Source organism: Scomber scombrus, chromosome 13 (assembly GCF_963691925.1).
Source record: "Scomber scombrus chromosome 13, fScoSco1.1, whole genome shotgun sequence".
NCBI classification, from domain to species: Eukaryota; Metazoa; Chordata; class Actinopteri; order Scombriformes; family Scombridae; genus Scomber; species Scomber scombrus.
Genome location: NC_084982.1, coordinates 12,491,940 through 12,511,718, shown reverse-complemented (window position 1 = coordinate 12,511,718; position 19,779 = coordinate 12,491,940). Strand labels below are relative to the sequence as shown.

Sequence of the window (19,779 nt, the reverse complement as noted above, 5' to 3'; positions counted from 1 at the left end):
TTTGAATTCACTGCAAAACCCTAATCAGAGGCTAATGAGGTGGTTGCTGTTCCTGCAGCCATATAACTTAGACATCCAACACATTAAGGGAACTGACAATGTAATTGCGGACGCACTGTCTCGGGCACATTAGTCTATTCATTTGCATGCCGTGTCTCATTTCCATGCTCTCCTCTGCTCATCTCTCGGCTCTTCATCCCCTTAAAATGCTCCTCTGGTACCAAGGCTGCTGGGTTAGTGAGGATGGAGGGATGTGCTGGAGGATGCAGTCTGGAAGGAGTGCAGTACTGCTCGTCAGCTATTAGTAATGTATGAACCATGACAGATTGGGACATATTGTTTGTAAAGTGTCAATTGTTCGATGTATAACACGAACTGGAACCTCGTTCTTATGGAGGGAGGTGTTACGACCCTCCCTTTCTGCTCACCATGATGCAGTTGATCACTTCCTGCAGGAGCTGGCAGTCAGGGAGGGTCGTTAGGGCAAGTTGCTGACACCTGGCTAGGCTTCTACCAAGATGATAAATGCCAGCCTGGTCTCATTCTTTCTCTCTCTCTCTCTCTTCTAGGCTCCACGTCGCTACAGGTTCTGGGTTCGTTTTGGCGTTTTCTTTTGCATTCAACAGCAGCACACAAATTTCTCAGTCATCCACACACTACATTCACTACTGATGCCGCTCCACACCTCATGCTTTTTGTAGATAGTTATGTTGTTTAAGTTACAATAAAATATTTTCATTTGTCACTTAAATCCTGACTTGTCTCCCCTCTTTGTCACTTATATTGAGCCAGTTTGTGACATGTATAACAATTATAAGTTACACATAAGGCAAAAGGAGAATAGCAGTATCAACCTGTAGCTGATATTAAAACAGCCCATTTCACTCTTTTTTAGTCTTGTTCTTCGGACAGGTTTTTTTCTGTCTTCATCTTGGTTCACACATAGGCCCATATTACAGTAGCCTCTATAGAGACAAACAAAAGTGAAAGCTCAAACCTTAAGGGAATGTTGCCTGAGATAAGTCCATTCAGCTATGTTTTGTCAGAAAAATTTACTACTTAAAAATCTGAATGAAAAAGAATGTATTTACAGTATTTTTGATTGATGCAAATATTTCATAACAAAAATGGACACGTCACGCCAAATTGCATCTATGAATAGGGCAAATTAAAATGAAAGGAGATTAAATCAAATGAAATTAAGTCATAATTTTGCTCGACATTTTCTCTCTGATCCACACTCCAAAAACCTTGGTTAGGTTTAGGCACAAAACAATTAAAAACAATCAACTGAAACAACAATATTTCCTTAATATTAGGCAACCTTTGTCATCATGGCAACAGTTAACACTACATTACGGTTGAGGGCTAAAAATGGACATGTATGCACATTGGAAACATGACACTTGTGGTTGGAAACAGGAAACGAATAGTGGTACAGTACATCCACTGAATAAGGAAGTTCCCTGATAGTGACATCATCTGAACTCTCAGCCGTGGCTCAGGAGGTAGAGCAGTCGTCCACCAATTGGAAGATTGGCGGTTCAATTCCCAGCTCCTCCAGTCACATGTCCTTGGGAAAGATAAACCCTAAATTGCTCCCGTTGCTGTGTCAACAGTGTATGAATGGTTAGTTTCCTCCTGATGAGGAGGAGGTTGGCACCCTGCCATCAGTGTATGAATGGGTGAATGTGACATGTAGTGTAAAAGCGCTTTGAGTGGTCATAATGACTAGAATAAGGCTATATTAGTACAGTCCATAACTGTCACTTCCCTGGGTCATAATTGCTACAATCACTTGATGCCATAAGCGTATAGGTCATTTTTGCCCGCTGAATTTTACAACATTACTGTTGTTTTTCTGATGAGAACAGGCTTGAAAATGATCCCTGCTCCCCTCCGCTTAGCATTTCAGCATCTTTTAGCATCTTGTTTTGATTTCACAGCCCCCAACTTTACTATTTGGTCAGTACTCCTATTAGTTTCATTTTCACACACAATAGGAAGCTATTTTCCATGAGAAAGCTCTGATAATCCCACTGTATAGTATCTGCCCTGCACAAAACAGACATAAAGTAGATACTAGAGACAGATATAAAATGGTGGAGAGCAAAACGGGGCTAAAAGAGGATTTATTATAGACTTACTTTCATCAAGGGCCAGAAAGACAACATAGAAACAATGCTAATGTTTTTTCATATTTGTTGACTGTGAAAATGGTGCTTGCTAACAAGTTTGCCAAATCAACTTAAAAGGTGATAATATGTGAGTGTAGCAATAAATCTTCCAAATTAAACAACCACATACTGAAGGTCTTTTGTACCGCGCACTCCAGAACGACCAATAGACACATTTTATAAAATGTCTTTCAGTGCTTTCCAAAAACTGTTTCAAGACACTAATAAAAAAAATAATTGTGTTTTATGGTGTGACAAGGTCTGGTTAGGTTTAGCCCAAAAACAACTTGGCTAGAGTCAAGTAAAGATGATGTTTTGGGTTACTGTAAATTGATCACTTGAAATGCAATTGCAGTTACTACTTGCTTAAAGTAAGGCAACTTTCGTTGTCATGGCAATAGTAAACACCATGACAACTGTAAGGTTTTTTAAAAACTGTCCCAACTTGCAGTTGGAAATGTGAAGTTAACAGCGATCTCCTGTAGCAAAGTCCACTAAGTCTACTTTTTGCAAGTTAGGATCCATTCAACCCACCACCTCCAAATGAGTGGAGGGGGGGTTGAGCAAAACTGGGAGGAGCAGCTGAGACTGTCAATAAAATGAGAAAACCTGGTCCCAACTTAAGTGAAGGCTCAGCCCTCTCTAGTCAACATTACCCACAGCCCCTGCTTCTGTCACTCAAACCTAACTGTGTGATTTTTGGCAACTGGATTTACAACCTATAGTATTTATTTGTGTGAAGACAGGCTCCAGTGCTGTGTTCACAGTTTTCTTCTCCCCCCTAGTAGCCAAAAAATCAGTTAATGTAGTTTTAATAACTGTTATTCTATTTCTTCATACTGTAATTTTATTATTCTTCCGATTTTGGGAGAGTCCCTCCTCCCTTTCCTCTTTCTGAGGTTTCTCCTCCTGTTTCCCCCATTGTAGTTTATTTATTTCTCTTATCTGGATTTGAGTTTCAAAGGATAGAAGGCCTTTGAGATAAAATTGTAACTTGGAGTTATATAAGTCCAATACGCTTGTCTTGATACAAGTGTTGACAAAGACAAAGTTTCTAGGATGCATAGTTGTTCATGCAGACTTTTATTTGTCCACTATTCAAACACATTGCATTTTCTTCTGTTGTTATTTTTTCCTTCTCAAATATTCTTAAAGTGTCTCAGACACAGCCAAATTTTATCACACACATTTTCAAACATAAACAAAATGATCAAAAGATAAGGAGATGGAAAAGGGTGGGAGACTGCAATAGGGAATGACGTAAAAGAAGGAGGGGGTGGGTGGCGGTGTGGGAGAATGAGTTGAGGAAAACAGAGGAAGAACGATTGAGAGAGTTATTGCTAATGACTTCTGTTTCTATTGTAGTCTAGCTCTGTGTCGCAGTGGGGGGTCTGAGAGAAACAGTCTATTTTCGTGCAAATCTCCATTCAGAAAGTCCCTCTCAAGCTCATTCTGAACAACATCTTTACCATCAACAAACCTTCCTCCTCCTCCGAGGGTCCCTCATGCATTTTCTATACTCTCTCACATTCTATTTTTCCTCTGCTCTTCTATCCTCACTCATCTTTCACTTAATTACTTATTCATCACCAATTATCTCTCAGGAGCAGGCAGGAATGTGTCAGTGAGGCTGAAAGCAGTGTGCACGAGAAGTGGACCGAGTTCCTGAAGGAGTGTGGGAATGCAAGGGAGTGCAATGGACCTATTAAAACAAAAATCAGTGGACAAAAGATTGGCAGCCACTTCATCAATTTGTCTCAGATTTTCAAGCCAGTGTTTTGTCACTGATGTTCTGCAAACTTGTGATGAGGTGATCTTTTCTCTCAGGGATGTGTTCATGCAGGTGCGTCTTTGGCAGAAAGACTGCGTCCCTGTCGGGAAATGTAGCAATCAAGGCATTCCTCACATTGACAGAGCATCCCTCACACCAGCCCACAAATGCAAGTGAAATATGAGACCTGCTTATGTCAAACAAGTGAGAGAAGGCTTTATGTTCAACAGATGTGTGAAATCTGCAGTAACTGATTTTTTGGTCTCTTGGGGACAGCGGAAACAAGCTCTATTTATTGTTTAGACACCCAGCAAACACAGACCAACATTAGCACTGATTTGGGGTGGGGTTCACTCTTCTCTTAGATCTGCATGCATGGTTGCTCTATATCAACTCCTGTGGGAAACATCTGGCTTTTAAGCTGCTAAGTGCTCCATTCTGTTCACACACTAGTTGCTAATTTTGTCTTTCTGCTGTTTGGTGCTGGACAGGTGGCATACAGTGGGCTGCTGTTGGAAACTACAGTATGTGAATAAGAGTGGTAGTAGTGAATCAAAACAGTAACTATCCTGCCTGTAAAACCAAAACAATGAGCTGAAAGAAGGTATAAGGTACAAACGAGTTGGGGATATTTCTCTGTTGGATGCTGTCATTTGATCCATGATAATATAATATAAAAATATACATTTTTATAAAATCTTGCTTTTTAAATTTGTTCCCTTGCTGTGTTTCAGAGCTCTCCCTTTGTTCACTCCTATCCCTCATCTCTTTCTCTGACCTCACTGAATCAGTCAGTGCCTTCATGCTTAGCTGTTGACCATGACCGGCTATGGCTCATACAGTCCATTGACTTTGTCAATCATCACTGCAAGCAGCAGCAACTCCAGCGAAAAGTAAGTTCTGCTTTCCACAAGTTTTACAAGTTGTTCACGCCCACCCTTTTTCTCTTGCATGCACACACATAACCACCCACACACACACACACACACACACACACACACACACACACACACACACACACACACACACACACACACATACACATACACACACTATGTTCATTAATATGAGCCAGGTCATTGGGATTGTGCAGAAGAAAGGTAATAGCTGAGGAAATGTCTTGCTCAAGGGGACAATGAGTGTCCAGAAAGGATTAGTAAATGACAGAATCTGTCCACAGGCTGCATGAGAAGGTGTCCGTCTCACTGCATTCCCCAGGGGTTTCAGCTCTAATATAGTAATCCTATCCTGACAATCTCAATGTGTGCTTTACAGCACACTGCTTTTCCATGCAGACACAGAGTTCACAGATAAGGTGGCTAACTTTTACCCCTATTGTCCTGTCATGCTAAATGAAAAATGGCTCATCAAAAATGCTGGAATGCACTTGTGTTTTGGAGAAGCCCACAGATAGTTTCCTCAGCTACATTACCTGAAAAGTGTTGCCTTGCTAGCCTGTGGCTGTGCATGAAAGGCTCTATGTTAGTGGATCGTCACTGGGATCAAGTTTATGTTTAACTCAAGTTTTAAACTTTTCAGTTGTACCAATTATAAACAGGACAATTTAACATAGACAAAGTGACGTTCCAGTTGCAAACAAGAAATGCCAAGTTTTCAAGAGCAAGAGCGCTGGGGGAAAACCAAACACTGCAGGCTTTATTGGATGTAAACACAATTCCACAGCACTCAAACAAGCTGATGGAATAAATAATGTAGATAAACATGCCAACAGAATAAAGTCCATGACTTTGAAGAAAAAAGATATAAATGGCAACACAGTAAATATCACTTCATCATTATCATCATCTTTTTCAAATGATCCTGAGGCAGAAAATAATCGATCAAATCACCAGAGCAACACGGGATGGAAAATGACCTCAAGACACTTTTCTGTCTCCCAGGTGGTTCTCATTCATGATCTCCCCGCCGATCACACACACACACACAAGCAAATGCGGCACTGCAGGAGGATTACAGTCAGGATGTGGCAACCCAGGCAGCATCTGGAGTTGAGTCCTGTGCGCCTGGAGCTCGTAGTGAGGGGCACCAGCACTAGCTGTCCCATTCATCTAGCCTTTATTCATAGTCTCATCTATAACCCTGAGCCCCAGTTACATCTATTACCCCAAGACAAAAACATATGAGGCCATTTGTAGTCTTTCATTGTTTATACCAGCATGTGACGGTGGGAGAAATATTCAAGGAAGATGCATGAAATAAAAGCCAGAAAGAAGATTGAACCGGAGATAAAAACGTAGAGGAGCAAGGGATCACATGGGAGTGAGGGACAGGATGTGCTGTGTTCACCATGTGTCTGATTCTACCATCACGATCCAGGCTATGGTGGAGATAGTAGAGATCTGCTTCTTATTATAGATATATAGAAAGGATTTTTGAAAGGGGCGTAATAGCTGACTGCAGTATTAACCCTTTGGGGAGTCACACTGACTCTCGAAACCACGAAAAGCCCTGAAACTCCCAGCCACACTCAACCTCTGCTTGTAAATATGAAACAGCTTTGCTGCCTCATGTCAGCCTCCCAGTACCAGGCACTTTATACATAAGAGCCTGAATGGGGGCCAAGCCTGTCCATCCATTCATCAAAAACATTATGGCAGGCCTTTCGTGTAAGTGTTTCAGAGTTGCAAATGCAGGCTTGCTTGGGCCCTATCACTGCTAGCTGACCAAAGTGAAGTGCCTGTCAGGAGCCTGATTTGTGAAACTGTTTGTTTATTTTCAGTAAACTACCGTCCTGATTCCCAGAGGTATACACAGGCTTCCAGTGAACATTCAAATCTCTAATGAGCAAAAGATGTGTGAAAAGTCCCGTTGTGGAAAAAAGTTTCCTGTCTAAGTTCACACTGGTGAGAGCAGAAGACGGACACAAAAGAAGGACGGAGGTGAGGATGAAAAGAGCAACCCATGAAAGACACATCCTGCTGAAGTCCATAAAAAGAGGAAGGAGGCAGCGATTGTTATTATTTTTTCACCCATGTTTTTCTCTCCTATTTTGGACTGTGTAAAGGGCTCCTTGGCTCTCTTTGTGGTCGTGTTCCTCCACAGCTGCTGTAGTCTTTTTTATCATTTTTCTAACCAGCTGTTAACGTTGTGATCACAAGCACAGGATCCTGGGAGATTTATCTTTGGCGAACACACACACATTTAGATACTCATGCATGCAAGGAGTTTAGGCCCTGAATTCATGAGAAAATAAAACCATAAAAATACTTGACCTCCTGTCACGCAAAAGGTAGATCCAACTGAAATATTTTGCTTAGTAGATCACGTATGCAATCCAGTAACAAAGTTGTACATATGAGCCAATAGTCATTAAAGAAATGTATTGCTGAACTATAAATCTAATATTTTTTTCTTTTGTAAGAGCCTTTCTACTTTACTGAAAGATAAATTGGATGTGAGGGGCTGCAGTGATTGGTGTAGTTTGGGGGATGATTGTGGTCGGATGTCAGAGTGAATTCCTCTGTTCCATAACGATGGGGAGCATACAATGGACACACTGTGATACGAAGTTAAAGGGGGGCATTTGGAACTTCACTTAAAACATAAAGCAGTTTGGGGAGCAAGTAAATGCTGGTAGTTCTTCATTACAAACCCTTCCTGGTGCCAATCTTAATATAACTGCCCCGAACTGTGCCTCGCTTTCCCCATGTATATGCACACACTCACCAAGTGTGACAAGCTGTGGTTTTTGTTGAGGTATAATTTATTGGATTTTAATGTAGCCCCTGAAAGAGTGAAAGGATGGATTATGTACATAATTTGCCTCATTTCTCAGCGGACCTCGTTTTGCTCTGCACTTTTCCATCTTTCTGTCCCTGTCTCTGTTGTGGGTCACAGTGTTTAATGGCTGGCCTGTTGTTAACCCTATGACATCTGGTGCAAACACAGGGACCCATTTATGGCCCAATCAAAACATCCAAAAGTCAACAAAAGACAATCAATCCCATCTGGCTCAAATCTCACCTCAGTTTTAGGAATCAAGTCTTTGTGTTTTTAAGTTATATTTCTTAGATATTTGGAAATAAATAAGTTTATATCTGATTATTGTTGCGCAACACAGTTTATGAAAAACCCTCTGGGACCCAAGCATTGATATTATTTGTGTGAAAAGTTTTCTTCTTTTTAAACAGTTTTTAGTAAGCGTCTTATCCAGAAAATAACTTTTTATTAATTTTTCTGAGGATTTTCAGGAAAACGTTGCAAAATTGCAACAGTGGGTCATAGTGGTTACACATTTCCCCACTTAAATTTTTACAAAAATCCATAGATTATTATGCACTGATAGCTCAATAATATCAGAATATGCATTTCAAAAATGAATTTCATGAACATGAAACAGTTTAATATACAACAATAAAAAGCGAATACATATGACTGGTTAAAATTGTAATTCAGTTCTGCGTAAATGGAGCAAATGACTTGTCATTGCAACAAATATTTTATCTTGCAAAATTAAAATTTGATTTCATCAGTCCTCTACATTTTTGTGACATTTTCATTTTGAATGTATAATGATTTGTCTTCTTATCGAAGTGCTCTGCCTTCTGCCTTCAGTCTGTACTATGTGATGGGGCCTCCTGTGTGAAAAAGTGATGCCCATTGTAGCCCAGTGTTGCGTTTTTGCAACATTGAAAAAAATCCCTGTAAATCACGTGTATTATCCATTTTTGAAAAAATATTTGTGTTTTCTAACACTAAACATCTTTAGAATAAAGGAAAACAATACTACAGGTCAAATACTTACTTGCTTACTTAATTGCTGAAATTGATCCAACAGAGAGAGCCTGGGGGGTCAGTATAAAGTAGCCATGTTGTGTTTGAACTTGGAATGTGGTATGTCTTCCAAATTTATATTTCCCCACCAAAAATGTTACAATGATACAATTCAGAGTCTGGGGTGCTGGAATATGTAGTGTTTGCTACATTCAGACAAAGAATAAGTACTACTATACAGTTTCAAATAGATGTTGCAATTTTGTAACAGTGGGTCTCTAAGGTTAAAGCAATAGCTTGACATTTTGAAAAACATGCTTATTCGCTTTCTTGCAGACAGTTGATCTGTAGATCAATACCACTCACTAATTAAGATGTTACAACTCATTTGTTTAGTTCACACAAAAATCAATTTGGAAGAAAAAAAGTGATTTGTTGATGGGGGCTTGTGCCGGATCTTTTCTTGGCAAGCAACAGTAACTTCCTGGAGACTCTGCTGGTTGCCTGGCAACCTGATGATGACAGCAAGACTTCAGGAAGTCACTGCACCTGGTACAGATATGATCTGACACAAAACACAATTTGCCATTTTCACACTTCCGTTTTTTTATATGGATCAAACCAAACAATATAACATCTTAACTAATGAGTTTTAGAGGTGCTTCTGGGTGGATTTTATGACCTTTGGGCAGAACCAAGTTAGCTGCTTCTGTCTGCATCCAGTCTTTGTGCTAATCTAAGCTAACTGGCTGCTACCTATAACTTCATATTTACTGTACAAACTGTACAGTGGTATACATTTTTGTGTCTAACTTTTGGCAATAATGTCAAAAAACTTCACTTGTGCAGTTGGTTTGGTAAAAAAGGTGAGGTACCAGTAAGTTCCACTTGCCTTTCAGGATTTCACTGAACATTATATTGCTTCTATTTACTATCTGAATGTATGTGTGTATCTGGGTTTTAAGTAAAGCTACACTACTCTTCCGGAGACTCCGTTCCATGCCTGCGTGGTAAAATGGTGCCCACTTCCTCCCATTGAGCCAACTGAGAATGGCCTTCCCTGCAGCAAGGGTGGGAGAACTGGGATGGACAATGGGAGAGAACGATGGACACCAGATCAGAGAGTGTGGTCTAACCCTTACATACATAAACACACCATGACCCCAGACCCGGCAATTCTAGCCTAAACACTATGGTTCTCTTTCTTGGAAAATAGTACATAGTGAAAAGGCATTCTTCAAAATCTGCAGCATGACAATACTAGGGTTTGTCTACATTACTGTGTAGATCTACTGACGCAGTAGATACCTCAAGTCTTAGCACCAAATTACTCAGAAATCATATGTATTCTCCAGATAATTAAAATCTCTGAATTCCTTTTGCTTTTTGACAGCAAAAGAAGTATCTGAACATGTGCCAGCTGCAGACAGGTGATTATGAAACTGGAACTGACACAACACAAACAAACACAATGACCTTGTGAAACCTCAGCTGTGAAATTAGCACACCGTCGAGTTCCTACATGTCAAAGGCTGTGCTCTGGACGTGCAAGGCCATTTCCTTAAGTATGCCCCCTCTCCCTGCCCCCATCTCATTTCCTCCATACCCAAACAAAAGCTGCTTCTCTGGGAAAAGTGCTCAGCCACTTATGTTTCTGGATAGACATTAAACCTGCATGCAAGCAGTCTCTTCGCACACCAGCCTGTCTGTAAACAAGGTACTGAACACTGGCTTCAACCAGATGTCAGATTTGTTCAAAATAACCAGCTGAAAAGACATTTACCAAAATCCACAAGAGATTAAATAAGCTGTATTGGACATGCTGAACCAAAAGAGCAGCATTCATTATACCCCCCAGCTTTGATCTGGCTTTTTAGTAGGAGTGGTTTCCTCAGGTGGGTTTGCTCTGTCAGCGCAAACTCACTAGGAAATCTTTCATAGACTTCTAGCTTCAGCTGGAGACCTTTTTTGCCATCAAAGCAGTCAGGGGGAGTAAGAGGGGCATTTCCACTCCCAGGAGGCCAAGAACATCTAGAGATTGGATATTTATGCTTTTTAGAGAGTTACTGTGAGAAAAATCAAGCACAGAATTGTAAGGATAACCAGAAAGATTGTGTTGCACAAGGTTGGGGGTATGGGTCAAACTCATGGTTGTATGGTATTGTAGTAAGAAACCTGGTAGTCAGCTAAAATGTTAAGACTCAACTCCTGGACTTCAAGTCAGTTTAAATGCCCTAGTACAGAAAAGGCTCTTAACGGACAGAAATCTGTTTAAGTTACATTGCTGGTGGCCAGAGTTATGTACTTCTTAATGCTGAACATTAATTAAACAACCCAGTGGTGAATGAGGGCATGACTTCTACAGAGGTCACCATTGTGATGCTGCCAACCAGTCAGATTCCTTAATGTGACCATTTCCTGGTTGTACCCATTGTGAGCATCCATTCAGTCAAGCCCCTCAAGAAAAAACCAAGTGTGTTCTGATAAAGCCAAAATAGACAGTCATGTTTTAGTCAAACAAACTTTATTGGACAGATTTGACACCAAATGAGGCTCTGCAGTCTTCAGACGCCAGCCTTCATCTGGTTGTTTGGTGGTAGTGCTTTGCCCAGGTGGATCCCCACTGTCAGCCCAAACTCTTTGCTGGCATGTTTCTCATGGACCTCAGGCTTCAGCTGGAAACCCTTCTCCCCATCAAAGCAGTCCATGGGAGTGAAAGAAAGTGTTTTTTCTTCCAGGAGGCCTTGTAGTCGTGTACGCCAGGCCTCCAGCATAGTGCTGCGGGCCTCAGAGGGAATGTGAGACGGAGCCCAGAAGATCTGAGGGGCAAGAACCTGGAAGCCACAATAGTGCAGGATGCCGTTCTGCAGAAAGATGAAAATGTATAAGTTTTGGACAGCTGTTAAGCGACAAAAGAAACATTTTGAAACAATACCTGGAGTGGCCATAGTGTCACATTCATGTCTCCATTAATGCCATTGGCACTGAACATTGACTCATGAGATCCAGTGGTGAAGGACAGCATGGCTTTCTTGTCCTGTGAAGTAGCAGAAAGTTTGATTAAATAAGGAAAAGTTAAATGAATAAAACAAACATCTAGAGCTGCACTGTACCTTGAAAATGCCCTCTGTGTATCGCTTCTTGTGTGAGTATGCAAAGCCCAGTGTGAGCACACGGTCAAACCAGCCCTTCACAATTGCAGGAACAGTGAACCAGTACATGGGGAACTGAGAAGTGGGTTTCAAGGTTAGCTTAATGCAGGCAACTTAATATATAACATTACTGTCACTCAGGCTCTACCTGAAAGATGATCAACTCTGCTTCATTGAGTTTATGTTGCTCTTCAGTGATGTCAGCAGATAGTTTCCCTGCCTCCCATGCCAATTTTGTCTCTTCCGCATAACGGAAGTGTTCAGCATTTTTAATTTCTCCTAGAGATAAAAATCAAAGTTGACTGTAAGGCTAAAGAGCAAGCCAAGTAGGATTTTATGCCAGCACAATATTTATATACCAATGATGTCCTCCGCAGTGGCAGTGGCTTTAAACTTCATAGCGTAAAGGTCAGAAACTTCCACTGTGCAGCCCTGAGCAGTTAAAACCTCCACTGCAGCATCTTTGGCTGCTGCACTGAATGAGCCGGCACTTTGATGGGCATACACGATCAACACTTTCTTGGCTGCCAAGACAAGAGGTAACGATCAGACAAAACAAGTGCACAGCAGACGAAACACTGGCATGTGTGTGGCCAAATTCAGGCTGAACAAAAGCTTGAGATAAACACCGTCAAAACTTTCAGCAGCTATTAGAATGCAGAAAACTTACCCATTCTTGAAACAGGTTGTCAGCTGTGTGCAATGAGCTTTACAACTAGCTTGTGTGTTGACAGGAAAAGGCAGCACATACCAGAGTAAAAGTCAAGATGCTGTTTTTATACTCCAAGCCTCCTGGTTCATTTGAACCCCCACAGGTGTTGTAAATTAGCAATCAAGGTCATCAATCAGTCAACTGGCGACCTCACAGAACTCTGATCTACATATTCTTTAACTGATCCTGAAAAGTATTTTTGAACAGGGAGTGGAGATCATGCCACTAAAAGTCATAGATATTTAGGTTTAATCAGTAAAACCAGCCACAGATATAGCCTGTTTTGAACAGAGGGATAAACTCGCAATAGTACTCTTAAATGTGTTTTTTATTTAAAGGCAATGTGTGTCTTTTCTATTTTAACCTACATAAAATAAGACAGAGCCCATGTCTACGTCTCTGTTTTCGTTTCTTTCAGTTTCCGTGTGGCTATTTGAGTGCGTGTCTGTCCCCTCTCTGTCTGCGTACAAGATGTTTAATAATTGTGTGCCGTTCCTGATGTCCTCAAACCACATGAAGCAGATGTGGCTGAGTGATCATCTCACTCTACTGTTACTGGCTTCCAGCTCTGTTTTCCTTTACATTACTCTCCTCTAAAGAGTCAGTTGCCTGCGGTCGAGGCCCGCTCACGAATGTTGCCCTGTAAAAAAAAAAATTACCCTCAGCAGCGATGGGCATCAAAGGCAAACATGAGCTGGCACACATCTGGCACCTAAATCATTCCTGAGTCCCATCTTTCCAGCCACTGTGGAGATGTGGGGCCTGTGGGGGGTCAGGGGTCTGGGGAATGATGAGCAACTGCTACATATTAGCACATACGCACACATGCATGCAAGCACATGCGTGAGACATATGGATATTCTTTGTCAGCGTTTTACTTCACATTGTCTCTTCTAATTCTCACTTATTGAGACTGACTTGAGTTTTAAGGGTTGTATCAAACCACTGCAGGGATTATTCAGGCCTACAATTATAAGGCATTCTGATGTTTATGAGGTCTACTCTTTTCATCTCAGTGGCCTCTTGATTTCTTATACCACAATAATATTATGGTTTTTGTGTCTTCATTGTGTAGCCTATTCGTTGTCACACTGAGCCTTTGGCTGCATTCCCTCTGTTGTGACAGGAAGGGATCATGTGTTTTGCTGGGAGGTATGTTTTCATGGTTTTTGATGTATTGAGCCACATGATCCCAGACTATCCTGACAAGTATGTGTCACACTTTCTTTTACATGTGTCAGGTAATTGTTATGTTCTGCTCAAGGCTTTCTAGGACGGCTTACATGTTATCTCATTCTGGTTTCCTGACATACAACATAAAAGCAACATCTGCAGCCCATCTTTTGGAGCTGCTTTTACAAATAACCACAACCATGCAAATTATAGAGTGCATAGGCTTTAAAAAGGTACACACATACAATAAAAGTTGCCTGCTCTTTACGGTAAATACTGGACGATAAAATGAAAACGTTGCCAACAGTGCCATCATGTGGCTGTTTCAAGAAAATACATCAATTTTGTCCCTTTTATTTATGGACATAATTCCAATAAAATGCTATAAATTAAGGATATGTTGCAACAATATCCAGATACTATACTATATTTTGGACATGTGATAAGGACAACACTGTCCTACACGGGCCTGTGGAGTCAGGGGGAACCTGAGTCAAAGCCTCTGACTGAATTTTTAATTGGAAAAAGTATTTTTAAATTAAAGTATGTTTAAATCTTTCTTTTTCTTTTTAATTGGCACTGCTCCTTTCACACTTAAAATCTGAATTGCTGCAATGTTTTTTGACAGTAGAACTGTGTAAGAAAATATGACAAGCATCACAAGATTTCCTTTAAAATGAGTTATAATGGGTTGGTTTGTTGTTGTTGGGTGGGTTGGTGGGTGTGGGGGGTAATATCTATGTAGAAGGCAGGAATCTATTATCAGTGGAAAACACTATGAGCAATAGATGAAGTGAGATTGGCTTGGTAGGAGGAGGTGGCTTTTCCACATTTCTGCCCAGGGGCTCATTGTCGCATAATCTGACCATGATCCTACTATGCAGAATACAACAACCCATGGTCACGTCTACTCTTTTTTTTTTTACCACTAGCTGGAGACAAATCTGTGGTTCAATTTGCAATCAAGAGATTGATTTGATGGTGTTTATGATTTAAACATTGTTTGTGAATATCTGCCAGGACTTGCCAAAGTGACTGATAGAAATCCAGATGGTAAGTCATGAATTTTGGCTATATAGTTGACAAACAGAATCACTGTAAAGCGTACAAACTGCAACATATAACAGATTAATGCCACTAATCTAATCACTAGAATGACAATAAGTAAACAGAGCACCAGGATTTACGGTGATCTTCTGGCGCACTCTCAGTACTGCTCCCTGGCCAGGATACAAATTAAAAGTAATTCAAGCTATGGCAGCTGGAGAAGGTTTAGGTCTTACAGAAAATCTTGAATGTTCATGCTATATAGCCCTCACTCTTCTGTTTCACCAGAACCAAGTGATCAAACTCTTAAAGAAGCAAAAACACAAATTACAATAATAGGTATTTAAGACTGTGTCCTATTTTCAACATTAACACCAGCCATGAGAGTAATCAAGAATCTGTCGCCTGGATTTCACATTCTCAGTACTTTTAACTCTGGGATAAACTACTGGTATATGTGACTGAGGTTAAATTACATTAAATTGCTTCTATGAAATCACCTCTTCTTCAACAAAGTAGGACGCAGCATACACCAATAAGAGTGATATTGCATCATCAGCAGCAAGGAAATCACCATTTTTCATGACTTTGACGCTACCAGCTTACCAGTAGACACAAGATACAGGAAAGTTTGTGAATAATCTATATCAGCAACGGCTCAGTTTCATATATTTACATCAGACAGATACTTCTGTGACTTTCTGTCTCAAACCAAAGCTGTTATTTAGATTTTCTTGTGAAAGTAGCCACAAAAAGTTACAGCAGAGAGTGTTGCTGAGTGAATGTTGAAATCACTGCTTGTTTCCTCAGTTATACAGCATAGATGACAGCAAATGAAAACCTCTTTTATTCCACATGCATACATTCAGTCTGTAACAGTACAACAACAGTGAAATACACAACATAATCACAGATGTGTACACACTGTAAGATGTTTGGTTTTTACACACCAATTGAGTGTAATAATTGGTTCACCACTTAAGCCAATGGAAGAGCTTCATGTTACTGTGACTTTGGGTTTTGTGAGAGTGTGTGAAAAGTGACAGGGGGTTGGTGACAGAGAGTGCAAAGCTGCAAGTGTGTGTTACTTTCTACTATGATGATGCATTTCAGTGTTGACATAAAGATAACACTGCATTTTTCTAATCACATTTAAGCCACAGCCACATTTAATAGATATATTTAATATCACTGTTAAAGTGGGTTAACAAACTTAATCCATCATTAAGTCTTTCATCCACATGTTCAAGGTAAGACACAGAGGCCTGATTAATGTGGGTCAATGAACAAAAGGCCTCTATACAACATGTAAATCAGTTAGTATATAACCTTTATACAGTGTGTCACAGCAGGCATGCTCATTTTCTGTTAATGTGACATTTGTTCATCCTTAAGGATGGGCAGAAAAGCATTACTTGGACAGAAAACTTCATAGATCACAGAATAAATCGAGGAAACAGAAAGAAGCCCAAAACTAAATTTTCTGTCCGTGTCAAAGGATATTATAATGATGGAGAGCAATGAAAGCCTTGAGGGAAGAAGGCACAATCTAATCTTTCTCTTAATAGTCACTTCCGCAACATATTTCATATGTAGTAGCCTCGATTTAGATCAATGTTAACATCTCACAATACTTTACTGGGCCAAAATCAGGCCGCTCAGTCCTGATAGTAATGGTCTTGTGTTTTACTAACTGGAAATGTGCAGGACAGCTGCAGGAAAAAAAATGGTTTTGTACATTTGGCATGACTTGAGACCAGGTGTTTTAATGAATTCTCATATCAGAACAATAAACTGCCCTCAGTTGTAGTAGCAAATTAACAGTCCAATACTTCGTTATTTAAAAGATGTCAAAGATGTCCCAAAAGATTCAAACAGAAAAATCACCAAGAGTCGTCCAGCTGAATGCAGTTAGAGTTGTATTCGTCGACAAATAAATCCTCGGAACCAAAACAACACAGACAGTGTCTATGTAGAAATGATACAATGATTTCAGATAAATGTTTCCTTTTATACTGATAATTTTGCTGACCATCGTGGGAAAGTGGGAAATCCCCTTTGCACGAGTAAATTTCAATCAGATTCCTTTCAAAACAACTTTTCTTGGCATCGATCAAAATGATTCCCATTTCATCCATTTCTCCAGTCGCAGGTGTATGGAGTTTTTTCAGAGTGTGGCCTTGAGACTTTTTCCCTTTTTTATACAGGGGTTATTGAAGTTCAGTTTTTTTCTATACAGAGGTTACCTCAGTTCATTGGCTGATGCCCACTTACTTTGAGCTATATTCACTATAGGCCATCTCAATTATAATACTGTTTAAATTACTTCTTACTGCATTCTTTTTTTAATAATAATAGTAAAAGTGTGCTACATTTAATCACATACATTATAGTGTATAGTTATCAGATCATCAAATGTGTTTATTCACTCAGTAAGTGCAGAATCACATACACCTCTTCTTTTATCATAATGCCCTCAGTTTTGATTATCTTTAGCGAATAACAATCAATAATCAAGTACCCTTTAAGCAGATACAACATTGTTCATTTTTAGTATTTATCACCCAAATTTTACCCTACACAGTTATAAAGGGGAAATAAAGGTCTGCTATTGCTGATAGTTCTGTCTATGAGTTTCCTGGCAACAGATGGTCCCACAGTAAGGAGGAATGCACACTTCTTCTGACGTCTTCTAACATTAAAGAAAAACAGAAGAAAATGAAACAGATCAAAATTGATGTGCATTTGCAATGCTCAAATAAATTATTGCTGCGATCACTTTGAGTACTCATGTTATTCTACTTTTGTTTCTTCTTGAATGCTCCTTCAATTGTGTCAAAGGCTACTTTTCCCATGTCTCTTCTTACACTTTTTCACATAACACTTTAAAATGAATATGTATATTAAGTGGTACTTAAATTATATATTTTAACAGGCCACTGAATGTAATTGATTTCACTCTGAGTCTATGTTGGTTCTCTCTTCTCATTCAACTTCCTCTCACACTACTCTGTCCTCATCGGGATAATCAGGCTCTTTTATGTTTGTCATCTAAGTATGATTTCCGGAGCCCAAAACCCTCCAAGCAATGTGATGAAGTGATGTTCACTGAACTGTGACTGTGTGTTTCAGAGAAACAGAGTTACATTGTTAATAGAATGAATGAAAGACAAACCCGGCGCATATACTGTATATTTAATGTTACAGCGCAGGCCTTCTCCAAGATAACAGTGACTGCTTCCAAAGTAAATCCTCTGACTGAAATGAAAGTCTCCCTTTTTATCTTTTCTCTTCTCTGCCACATTAACATGTCATATGCCTCTCTGCTGTTCACTGACTGCCCCTGAGGAGTTAGAAACAGGTGTTCTCCATAAGACATATTTAAGGAGAAATAACAAACAACAATTTGAAACGATGCTTTAAAGTTTGAAGGAGATAACGCTCAAATTGAAGCTCACACAGGTAGTCCCTCGTGTTATTCTCAGCATTTAACAAATCTATATACTCTGCTTTTCCATTTAAGCTTCTCTGTATCAATTATATTTTGTAGAGGGTGTGTCAACCGCTTCTTCTCTACAGCTGGTAATTTTGTGCACAAAACTGAAAGCAAAACTGATGTAAGTGCCAGGTTGGAATGAAAGCTCTATAAAAACATGTTAATGTGTCTGCATAGATTGTTTGCTTTGTTGCCAGTAAACAGATGCCACAGGGATTGATCTGCTGAAGTGAAGAATAGCGTAGCACTTTATTTTACTTTTGCAAAATGCATTGCACAAACTTTATTTAATGGCTCTGTAATGTATTTGTTTATTTGGACCTCTTTTGGCTCAAGGCTAACTTCACAATAGTCCATCTTAAAATCCCAATATGAACGTTTTCAGATTACCACAGGCATACAGCACAAATACACTCATACATACACACCTTATACTGGATACACATGATTATAATACACTTACATGCTCAGTAAAGCTTAATCTTACATTAAATACACATTATATAGACATACACTTTCTATTTAAACCAACACATCTGAAAATACCTAAACTAATGCACACATTTTGACAAGTACTGTGTTTTAACAGCCACAATAAGTACTTACAGCCCACAATACATCAGTTATTAGTCTTATTGTAAACACATAAGTGTGTTGAGTTCCATCGTTTAATAGTCTGTACATAATGCCTATTCTTTATATTGACCTTGTGTGTATCTAACACTATGATGTCTAATATTTTCTACTGTGTGTAACAGGCTCATAATTCTCATAATTTTTTTAAACATTTCCTTGAAAGAACTGATCATTTTAAATCAATTTTCTTATAGGAAACATTATTCATTATGATACCTGTAGACAATTATAAAATATAGTGTTATCTGCCATTTTTGTGACATATGGATAGTTTACTGAATGTAAAATAAGGTCTACACAAACTATTGCAAATCCAAAGTGTCTAAGGCTGATGTTGTGCTGTCTTTAGCGATGAGATGTCTTTCACAGTCTGTTCAAATCTTGTTCATGCTATATATCAGAAATACATTATTCATGTTTGTAAATTGTGATGAATGCCTTTGACATGGTTTTTCTGAAGAACACCATCTTCCTTCAGTAATGAAAAAAGAAATTATAAAGTCTTGTTCTTGACTCTGCACACATTTGGAGATCATGCCAAAAAGTGTTGCGAAGGACAGAACTGCTGCAATATTTCACCTCTCTTCCTCTTTGCCGCAGTATCCATGGTGACAAAAGCTGATTGATTAGATGTCATCTGATTCCAAATCAGCAGAAACAAAATATGACAGCAGATGGTAACCAAGCAGAGAGGGGAATTGAGGGGGGCGGTGGAGCGGGGACTAAATTAAAATGAAACTACTTCAGTTCATTTGCATCTCCAAGAGCGTGATTGGTCGATGACACATGAGGGTTACAGAAACTGGAAAATAAACATGACAGAAGGTAAAAGTGATAGAAAGGATGAAGGACATTGTCAGCCTACACAAACTTTTTCCACC

At 39.6% G+C, this 19,779-nt stretch overlaps 1 protein-coding gene across 1 annotated transcript; it reads right to left on the bottom strand.

Annotated features, from left to right (window-relative positions):
- Nucleotides 1-11,246: 11,246 nt before the first annotated feature.
- On the bottom strand, nucleotides 11,247-18,680 carry LOC133993130 (NAD(P)H dehydrogenase [quinone] 1-like). Its single transcript, XM_062431993.1, has 6 exons — nucleotides 18,656-18,680; nucleotides 12,194-12,358; nucleotides 11,983-12,113; nucleotides 11,796-11,909; nucleotides 11,618-11,719; nucleotides 11,247-11,546 (listed from the first exon to the last, which is right to left on the bottom strand). The coding sequence occupies exons 1-6, from the start codon at nucleotides 18,678-18,680 to the stop codon at nucleotides 11,247-11,249; spliced, it is 837 nt and encodes a 278-aa protein (XP_062287977.1).
- Nucleotides 18,681-19,779: the final 1,099 nt, after the last annotated feature.

Coding starts and splice junctions, on each gene's coding strand:
- LOC133993130 (XM_062431993.1), bottom strand. CDS start 18,680: ATGAGTGTATTTGTGCTGTATGCCT. Junction 12,359..18,655: donor TGTATTTGTGCTGTATGCCT/GTGGTAATCTGA, acceptor TTGTCTTGGCAG/CCAAGAAAGTGTTGATCGTG. Junction 12,114..12,193: donor CACTGCGGAGGACATCATTG/GTATATAAATAT, acceptor TTTTATCTCTAG/GAGAAATTAAAAATGCTGAA.